The 11,246-nt window shown below is 37.2% G+C and overlaps 1 protein-coding gene across 1 annotated transcript in view; it reads left to right on the forward strand.

The window, feature by feature from the left end:
- LOC124457562 overlaps nucleotides 1-6,278 on the forward strand; it is a 28,126-nt gene extending 21,848 nt beyond the window's left edge. The window contains exon 2 of the mRNA XM_047007794.1: nucleotides 5,531-6,278. Coding sequence (XP_046863750.1) covers nucleotides 5,531-6,078 — 548 coding nt within the window. The 3' untranslated portion in view covers nucleotides 6,079-6,278. The remainder of the gene's footprint in view (nucleotides 1-5,530) is intronic.
- Nucleotides 6,279-11,246: the final 4,968 nt, after the last annotated feature.

Genomic DNA, 11,246 nt, shown 5'->3' on the forward strand with positions numbered 1-11,246 from the left:
CAGACGTCCATTTACCAGTATGGTAGGCTCCGTGTAGTGTGTATGAGAAGTAGGCTGATGCATGGCCTATGTCTTCTTGGTGCTGATGGTTTTACCAAAATTATCACAGGTTGCGGAAAACTTATTCATTCTGATCTGCAACTCCGATTCTGAAGACGCGTTCAGGGCACAGTCATCAGCAAACAGTAAGTCACGAAGGATGGTCTCCTTAACCTTGGTAATAGCTTGCAGTCTACGTAGGTTGAATACGCTCACATCCATTCCACATTTAATGCTGTTACCGTCTACAACATCGTGATAAGCATCAGTTAGCATGGTAGTGAAAACCATGCTGAACAAAGTTTAGAGCCAGTACGCAGCCCTGTTTGACACCATTTGTTACTGGGAAGGGTTCGGAGTATTCACAATGAACTGTTACTCTGGCCATCATGCCATCGTGGAAATGACGAACTATCAAGACGAATTTCTCTGGACAGCCAAACGTGGACAGAATTATCCACAGGCCCTGATGGGAGACTGTATCAAAAGCTTTTGTCAAATCGACAAAGGTGGTGTACAGGTATTGGTTCTGCTCTTGACACTTTTCCTGGAGCTGTCGTGCTGCGAAAATCATATCAACAGTTCCACTCCCTTTACGAAAACCACACTGTAATTCTGGTAGCAGCCCTTCTTCAAGGTAATCTATTAGCCAGTTTAGTAACACTCGGGCGAAAACTTTCCCAGCTATTGATAATTGTGAGGTGCCACGATGATTATCACAGGACTGATGATTATCCTTCGTCTTGTATAGGTGAATAATCAAGGCATCTTTTAATTCCTGGTTGATGGATCTTTCGACCCAGAGGGATTGGAAGAGGTCAGTGAGCTTCTAGATAAATGTGGGACCACCAACGTTATATATCTCGCATGGAATAGCATCTGCACCAGGGGCTTTGCCACTAGAAAGCTTGCTTGTTGCCTCCCTAACTTCTGATTCAGCAGGTGGAACATCCATGGTCGTGTTGATGTTTACCTGTGGCAACCTGTCTATTGCCTCGTCGTTGATGGAAGAAGGACGGTTGACTACAGCTTCAAAATGTTCAGCCCACCTATACAAGATCTTTTTCAAGCTCAAGAGAGTGGAATTTCCTAACGATCGAGGTCCATATATGGTGTTGAGAGCTTCATAGAACCGCTTTGTATCGATTCTGTCGGCATAAGCTTCGATTTCATCAGCCTTAGCACTGAGCCAGAAATCTCTCATCACACTCAACTTACTCTGAACTGTTCTCCGTGCACTAGCAAAGGCATTCTTCTTGTAGATAGAAGTTGGATCATCTTGGTACGTACGATGAAATCTGTTCTTTTCATCAAGTAGGGCCTGAATCTCCTCATTATTCTCATCAAACCAATCTTGTTGATGTTTGGTAGGGTAGCTCAATACTTGCACTGCAGTTGAGTAAACCGTGTCTTTAAAGGACTCCAAGTCATCTTCGACGTTACCTCCAGGATTGAAGTTGGCAATTTGGGATTCTAGGTCTGTGGATAGAGCTTCACGTGTATGATGGTTTTTCAGCTTGGCAACATTTATCCTCTTTTTGGTAATGCAACCTTGTGGACGTCTCTTTGGTTAGATGCGGATGTTCATTTTATAAATGATAAGTCTGTGGTCGGTCCAGCACTCTGCTCCACACATGGTCTTGGTAATTCTGACATCCTGCCTGTCTTTCTTCCTGATAATGATGTAGTCGATGAGATGCCAGTGTTTACACCGGGGGTGTATCCATGATGTTTTGTTCTTGTTGGGCAGCCAGAATATTGTGTTGGTTACAAGGAGACCATACGATGAGCATAACTCCAGAAAGTGCAGGCCATTGCTGTTGTACTTGCCTACCCCACTCATTCCAATGACTCCATCCTAGGCGGCAAAATCACGGCCTACCCTTGCATTTAAATCCCCAAGTAGGATCAACTTATCAATACTGCACACGTATGAAAGCTTAGTATCCAGATGTTCGTAGAATCTGTCTCTCTTATCTTCAGGATTTGTCATTGTAGGTGCATAGGCAATGATGAGTGTGGCCCATTTAAAATCATGCAGATGAATCTGCATTGACATGAAACGATCGCTTGTACCTTAAGGGAGATTAGCCAGCTTTTGGACAAGATGGTTCCTGATGGCAAAACCTACCCTAGACTCCCGGCGCTCATCGGCAGAACGGCCACTCCAGAAGAAAGTGTAGCCACCTCCATATCCATGCAGCTGCCCCTTATTAGCGAAACGAGTTTCACTCAGTGCTGCAATGTCAATGTTATATGTTGCAAGTTCTCTGGCAATTAAGGTCGTTCTCCTCTCTGGTCTGTCTGATGAAGGGTCGTCAAGTAGTGTACCATTATTCCATGTGCCTAAGGTGAACAGTGTCAACTTAAATTTTTTCTTTCCTTTGTTTCGACCGCAGGTGTGGAATTGGATGAAGGTTAAAAGATTAAAGCGTGCTTTTTATAGGACATTTCTTCTTGTCCCTTCCTCATGTGAGGTGAGCAGTGCATTCCTAAAGAAGGCTGCTAAGACACCCAGGTAGACACCGAGCTCACTGCTGCTTTAGTCAACACGAAAGCGACCATTAGACTTGACAGCCTGTGTGCAGGTCTGCAACTACAACTCCCAGTATTACCACAGGGCTTAAGGCTCAACTTCTAGGTTAAGTGGAAAGAGAATGTTGTCAAGACGTATGCAAGAATTTATTATTGTGAGGAAAAGCTGGCAGACTTCATGCTCACGCTTTTCTGAAATCACATGGATCCAGTGGCAAGACAGTGTCGAGACGACTGGTGGTGACCTCAGATGCAAAAGTATTCGGTTACTGCTAGATGTTATGCAGTCCATCAACGAAGCTCCACACGGAACCAGACAAGGATAGTTTGGGACAGCAAATTAACAAAACGGAACAAGATGGATGGAGGATGGCAGAGAAACCCTGGGACCAACTAATCTTCCAGAAAAGACAGCACCTGGTCTAACCGCACTGTTCTCCAGCAGTTTAAGGAACAAGTCCATCCAGCACATAACTCAGAAGATGCTCTTGAGAGATTAGGTATCTAACTTACTACGGCCATTAATCGCCATGTGTTACCTTTAATATTTTGGCAATGCTGTCAACCTCTCAAAGATGGTTGGATGAGATAACTTCTCAGAGATGGAAAGATGAGATCACTTTGTCTGGGCACGTCGCTGGCAGTACTGTCTACGGCATTACAGACGGCAAATGTTGATCATTATGATGATGATTACAAATGGCCAGACAAAATGCGGGAGAAATACCTATAGCTATTCCGCACAGAGTCAGCACGCCTAAAATTGTGCTGCATTTGGAGACTAAAATCTGTCTCTTGATTGGTTTATTGCCATTGTGCAGACCAACGAGCCGCCGTTTTTTGCTAAAATGTTCAAGCGGTGTTGAGCGAAATTAAGCACAGATTGCGATTGTTGATAGCCGAGGTTTAATCTTGAGCTTCAAGACCAACAATATTAATGAGAAGCATGGCATCTTTCACTGATTGAGTCGAAGATGCTTTTACGAGGAAAGATCAGACTTTTATGGCTCAACCCAACGGAGAGATTTTCGATTGCCTGATAGTCAAAAGCCTTGTTACCAACAATAGTTTGTTGGATCGTCTCGGTGTTGATATTTTCCGAAATATCAATGCCGAATTTTACATAGTGCAGATTGCCAAGACAAAGAACGCAAATTTGGTTGCTTAAGGTTATGAAACTTATGACATGTTATGCATGCATGCTTACACAAGAATATATAAGCAAATATAAATTGACTTGATGTGATGCCCGATGGATTTGTCATTTGTGGTTTATATATGTGATTCAAAACAAAAAAAATTTTCAAATTTTGATCATATTTAAAACATTTCTATTGACTTATTTCTTCTTGTGTTCAATAGCATACTTATGATAAGATATACAAAAATGAGCTGAAGCATGATACTTGAAATTTACATAGCATTATTTCAGATCTGCTACAAATGGCAACTACCTCCATAGTTCATTGTCAATTCTGCTTGTTGGTTACAACTCTGTGTTGACTATTTTGAGGCTGATGACCTCTAAAGAATTATTTTTATATGCTGATTTTTATACAAAACATCCATGTTTTTCAATTCTTTTTGCTAGTCAGAATAACAAACACTTTGATTCTATCTCAAGCATGGTGGCCATGTCAGTCTCTTTTAATGCTATTGATAATGCTGGAAGTGGTTGTTCTGTTGCTGAACTTGTCAGGGCAGAAGCTGTGTTAAATGCATAAGATATGGCATGGACTGGGTTTGTTTGTTTGTTGGCACTCTCTTCAGTTACATCCTGTAACTTTTTTTCCTTATTATCCTGACATATACTCTAGTGCTTACAAGGAGAATTTCTTATTTAACCAAAGAATTGAACCTTAAATTCTATCTAGGGCTTGTGCTTCCACTATTAATTACTTGCGAGTTTTGTTTTGCTTTGAAGGCTTAGCTCCTCAAGCAACTGCATTCAAACACAATCAATATGTGCCTTTGATACTTATTGGAAGGGAACTAAAAGAAAGGGAATTAGTCACTTGTCACAAGCTAAAAAGCCCAGTATACAAACAAAGTTATGGTTTACACCTTCTGGTCCTACTGAGACAACCATGACAACTAAGGCTCATCCATATGGTATACCTCACAAGTAAATTTCCTAGGTTTTGAGAACATAAAAGTATTGTTAAAGATCTTAGGTACTATTCCAGTCACCTCTTGTGAGTGTGAGAGGTCTTTCTCTGCTTTGCGAATATTAAAGAACTATACAAGAAGTACTATGACTGCTGACAGGTTAAATAGTTTGCTTTATTGTATATTCATCTGGACATTAATCCAGATATAGAAAAGATTATAGATCTTTTTTATAAAAGGCAAAAGAAGAATTTCTTTTGCCTTTTAGAATAGCTTTCTAGTAGGGAGTGAAAGTTTTTGATGCCTTTTTTAAACTCTTGACTGTAGTCAATATAAACACAAACAATCGTTCTCAGGACTTTACTTACCTGTATGATCGACATCTACAAACCTTTTTTTTGCTTTTGTTTTGTTGACAACTTCATTTGATAAATTAACATAAAATCGTTTGCATATTAATCAGCATAAAGGTATGACTAGACCATTATAAAATGAAATTCATATAAAAGCTGACGAAGCGTAAAGAATTTGTTTAGGCTAAGTTTGTAATGAACCATGCCATTTATGTCAGAAGCCCTCAAAGCATATTTTTCTGCAAATTTCCTAGGCATGCTGATGAGCTCTGATATTGAGCAAAATGGACAAAAATAACGTACAAGTATTGTTAACTAACAATAAAAATAGCAATACATTTATGTATTTAAAGTCAAATAAAAACATTCTTGATTATACCTAGCTATAAAAGTTTTATTGTCCATTGTTTATATAATTGTACATTTGCAGACTTGGTTGTATATATACATGACTAATTATTGTTGCTTACCATGTTTTTTTTTAAATTTTTTAGATAAAACTATGCTGGACGAGTCGTTTCTTCTTATGTCTTCCGATATTGTTAAATCGTTTTTAAGACGCAAGAATACTTTAAAATGTCTGGTTTGGGAAAGTCAGTCCATCGGCTATTGGTTAAAAGATATTTCAAACCTGACAACGTTTTCAGATAATAGCAGACTAATTCATCGACGGTCTTCATCTTTAAATTTCAAGTCAGATAAGGACGTAAAAAAGAGGAGCGAAATTTGTCATTCAGTTCTTGGTCTTCATCAGAGTTACCCTGATAAAATGAGGCTGTATTGGAGTATATATGAAAAAGAAGTTAAACTTAAACAATATGCAATTTCCAAGGTTGCATACATTTGTAAATTTAAACCAAACGTAAATTATATGGCATGGAAAAATGAAGAATTGTGGTTTTCTGAACCTAAACCTTGCAAAAACAATCCAATTTGGAGAGTTGCAAATGAATATTTGGGCTGGAGCAACGGTAAAGAAAGCGTAAGCAAACAAAAGAAGCAGCCAGACGAAAAACGTGAACAACGAACTGAACAAATTTAAAGAAACACACGCTTGAGCAACTGTTGCGACTGTAGAATGGCATATGGTGAACATTTTATGTTTGTTATACGGACATAAACATCCATTAAACTTATTTTTTATTCCTTTATGATTGCTTCTAAAACATGAATATATACTCCGTAAAAACTACTTTGTGAACAAAAGAGAACATTGCCAATTAAAATACATCAAAGTTGTCATTGCCTATTACAAGTTGGCGGTTGGGAAATTTACTCCATGCATCTACTTTATGGTTTGTGTTTCCAATTTTTTATATTCGATAAGTCATATAAAGTACAGTAATGCTTCAGTCTGTTAATTTCTTTTACCCTTTGCACGGTAAAATCGGTAAATTCCGATAAGGCTTGCGACATGTAGTATGATACAAGTTTAGGAACTTAAACCGATAAATCAAAAGTTTAACATGTGGAATTTCCAAAGTGACTACCTGGCATAACTACGCAAGTAGCTTAGTAACCACGGAAAGTTGTAGTTTTAGACGTGCTACTAAAGCGGCAGCTTGGTGTGATTCATCCATTAAGTTTTTTATTCTGTTTCGGCAAATGTTTAATGAAATTAAACTTTTAATGATTTCATTGCAGCACAATTGTCATAAGACATTTAAAGTACGCGACAATTTTTTTTAAATGCAAACATGTTTCAGCATATTTTATGCGATTTTCAGAGCAAAGTAAATTGGAATTTACAAGGGTACAAAACAGTATATATAGTGCTATGCGATAAAATTGAAGTATCTTGACTATGTTTGCATAACACCTTATTATGTTAGAATGACCTAAACTAATTAAAATAATTGCAATAACCGTAATAATACATTAATTATAATAATTAAGAATTAATATAATAGCACGTTTGTAGACGTAGATCGTCCAGGTTGGTATAGTCCTGAGAAGGACTATATTTATTGTTGTTCACTGACGCTTCGACAACCTGAGCGGTAGTCATCTTCATAGTCAAATGAGGAGTAAACTTTAGGTTAGCAGTATTTGTTATCTGGTTCTTACTTCATTGTATTGTGTGTACAGGAAATGCGTGGGTGTCAATTGTGTATTATCATTGTGAATTAGTGTTAAGTGTAATAATTTTATTTGATAGTTTGTTTGTATTGTGAATAAGTCGTTTGTAAGGTGCCGGTAATACACCACTTTGGCGGTTTTATTTGAATAAAAACACGTGCTCTCTAAGTGAAAAACTCGGACAAACATGGCGGAAGTCATAACCATGACTAATTTGTTATATGAAATAGAAATATGTTTCGCTCTCTTGCAAAATAAATTTTAACATTTCTTTATTTCAAAATATAAGCTCTCAAATGGAAGAAAGGTTACGTGAAGAGAAATTCAAAGCTATGAAACTGCCAGAATTAAAAAGTTACCTGCAGAGTAGAGCAGTGGCGTGCGGTCATGCAAGCGTAGGCAAGCGGCGCTTGCCTAAGCATTTTACCGAACAAAAATTTTTTGGATCAATCTCTGAGCAAAATCAGTTTAAATTTTTCTGTTCTAAACAATGTCAATGTAATCTTTTGTCTAAATTCTCTTTACAGTTGAAATGCTTGCTATTTATACGCGATTTACTGTCGTGGTTTTCGGTTTTACTTTGCTACACTTGTAAAATGAGTCAAGTGGATTAAATACACCTTAAAAATTTCTTACTTATTAACCAAGGCAAGCACGCTTGCCTTCGGAGCTCAATTTGAACATTTGCGCATGCGTTAATCTAGATTTGGAGGCTTCTTATTCGAGGAATATTGAGAAAAGGCAAGCGGCGCTTCTAAGGGCGCCGCTTGATAGCGATTTGTCAACAGTCTTGTACGCTCGCAATTTTAAACACATATCAGCGCACGAATAATATTCGTATATTCAACACATTGGACATCCGAATTATTCACGCCGTTAATGTTATCGTATATTAAAAGATGACTGAGAGCGAAAGGTAATGTACTGATTTCTAATTCAAAGTAGTAGTAGATTTCTAATTTATGTATGTAGAAGATATTATCTGTAGCATGTTATACTTTAGCGTTATATAAGTCTTTCGTATGAGCTCTGAACGTGATTTCAATCTACTAGAACGCTATTAAATTTTGTGATTATTTTATTCACTAGCGAAGAAGTTATTTACAACAGTCGTGAGTATTCTATACGTTAGAATTTATTTACAGGCTTTTTATATATTTGGATAAACAAGGTGCAGTTATTACACAGCGGATAATGTACTTGAAATTTGAGTAGTTTTACGTAATTATAAAATTAAGTGCGTAAGTTTAAGTAGCGCGTTTGAGTAAGTGTAGGATTGGCTATTTCCTCTATTGCTAATACATAAATCTAGATGAATAATATACGCACGTTATGTACGTCACTACAATACAAGATTATGATATTGACAAGAGCTTCCTTTTGCGTAGTAGTTTTGATATTTGTATCCGGTAGATATCATGCAACTGATGTAAGGTATAAATAAGATTGATGTTCCCAGGGGCGGATTTAAGGGTCATCAAATCCATCACGCGACGAACGTATGAAATGGTGATTAATTATTCATGCAACATACTAAAATTAATAAATAATTAAGTCAACTATCACATATCGTAAGCCAAACGAAAGCATAACGATCAGAATTAATTAATGGCCTGAGTGTACAGCCGTTTTTTTAAGGAAAGCTGTGTAATTAGCCTCAAATATGATCTCAAGCCCACAGATCCATCAAAAAGTCAAATCTTAGTCTTCTCATTGGTCAATTCGCCTATTGCCATGGAAACTTGCAGTTTTGATGTATCTGTGGGGAGGCCTGATGGATTGACGACTTTCAAGGGCTCTAACAATCATATTTTATATTATCGACTAGTATTTTTACTTTGTTATTTTACGCTATTTGATACTTTGACTGATTCACAGCGGGGGGTCATTTATTTTGAAGGTCTTATCTTTCGCTACATCGCAAAATTGCAATCACGCTTTGTTTAAAAAAGTTTCAGTTGTATCTGATATGGATTACGGTGTTGTTCAAGCTGCCTTTGCGGCAGATGATTGTAAAGTTTTGGCAGGTTTTTATGTTGATCTTGCCAGGCAACTAAATGAGCAAGATGAGATATCGCTTGAGCAACTATTGGGTGCCATAAGTAGCTCGTCAAACAGCATTAGCAGAAATTATTGCGCGGAAACTTATATTCCTTTGGCTGTTCGAAATCAAAAGGAAACATCGTGCATAGCTTTGAGGTTAACTATATATTTTGTACAATTTTTCTCATATTTCACTTACAATATGTAAGAATGTAAATATGCATACAAACGGTATTGATGACTTGCCTTGTTTACGTTCGCACGGTTTGCTGGCAGGCAGATAAATCTCAAGGGAAGTTAAGCATTTTTGCTTAATTGTGCTGTGTTTCCAAAACGAAAGCACTATACAAAGTCTGCTTGCTATAAGTTGCCAGCAAAACGTCTGGTTGTATATTACAGGTCACTTGTGTTGTGTAAATCTCATCAACCTTTCAACTTGCTGATTTTTGTGGTTTTAGACTCTCATTTTAAAAACTTTATGAATGTACAGTGAGATAAACTTGTCAAATTTTCAGTTCAACCTGCTTGTTGATTATTCCTTGATTCTTTATAATTCTACTATTAACTATCCTATTTGAATTACTTATATTCATTCCCTGCTTATAGTTGTCAGCACTATTACACATTTCATATAGAGAATGTAGATTTTGTCAATATAAAAACATAAAGTAAATATCATATTTACGCGAGATTTTATTGTCAGTTAGCTATTTTATTACTCAATAAAACTAAATAAGATTATAACATGATTATATAATACATTTATCAAATAATGTCATATATAGAACATTTTGGAACCAAACCCAAAAATTCTTTCATCGTCAGCTTCATGTATTTTCTTGGATCAGAAGCTTCAGGGAATTGCTTGTACAGTTCCGTGTCTTTGTCTCTGCTTGGTGATGATAGATTGGTTCCAACTTTAAGAATCTTAACCTCACTTGAGCTTTTCCTGAATGCTCATTTTACTGTGAGCATCCCTGCTTTTTGTCTGCCATTGAAGAGCATCCTGATTTTTTAAGAGAAGTATAAAAATCTTTTACCTTTATCTGTCTCTGTCGAGTCCTTAGATACCGGTGCTAGTAAGGAAAATTTAGTGAAGAAAGAGGCTTTTTAATTGCAATGATGGTAAATGGTCATCATTTCTTTGTATTTTGGGTCTGTCTTCAGTTTTGAAAAGATGTATTGTTACATATTATCCGGATTGTGGACAACACAGGCTCAAACTTTTATTTAATCGTGTTATTCAACCCCGCTTGCATACTACTAGGGTTGAAAAGAAATTCATATTCTATTCTGCCATGAAGGTGACATAAGAACTGGAGAATCATTTCAGCCTAACCATTTTGTCCCTCTTCTTTTCATGCAAGTGCACACAAGCGAAAGTCTGCTGACATTACACAAGCCACAACGTCAGCAAAAAAACGTAAGGTGCCTTCCTTATTTTCCAAGAAGGTGGCAAAATTTCCTTCTGGTAATATTCCAATTATTTCTAACTTTTTTACTGCATCAGAAAAACAGCCATCCAAGTTATTTGAAAAAAAGCCCAATGAAACTTTTTCTTCTGCCAAACAAGCTACTTCTTATATCACATTGAAACAACCAATTAAGTCCTCCGCTAGTCAATCTTGTCCAGAAAAGAAGTATCATTCTGTGCATAATTTTGATGTTGCAACTTACCAGGATAAAGTTAAAGGCTTAGATACTTCTGGTGTTCTTCAATTGATTAAAAATGTTTTCAGGCCTGATGAGAATTTTTCCTTTCCTAAGACCGGTGGTAGGAGCTTTAGATATGACTGGCTAAACAAATATGACTGGCTATGCTACTCCCCATCAAAAGATGGTGCATTTTGTTTGTCATGCGTGCTTTTTGGTCATCGCTTCCCTGGTAAAGCTTCTAAGATTACAAATTTGTTTTCTAAACCGGTTTCACGCTGGAATGATGCTGCATTTACTTTTAAACACCATGATGAAGGAGAAGTGGGGTTGCATGGCTCTAATTTTACGTTTTATTGATAAGAATATGGACATAAGAGAGGAGTTCATTGCCTTTCTTCAATGTAAGTGGGGATTGAGTGGAGAGAACCTTGC

This window comes from Xenia sp. Carnegie-2017, unplaced genomic scaffold (assembly GCF_021976095.1).
Source record: "Xenia sp. Carnegie-2017 unplaced genomic scaffold, XeniaSp_v1 HiC_scaffold_6, whole genome shotgun sequence".
In the NCBI taxonomy this organism is placed as follows: Eukaryota; Metazoa; Cnidaria; class Anthozoa; order Malacalcyonacea; family Xeniidae; genus Xenia; species Xenia sp. Carnegie-2017.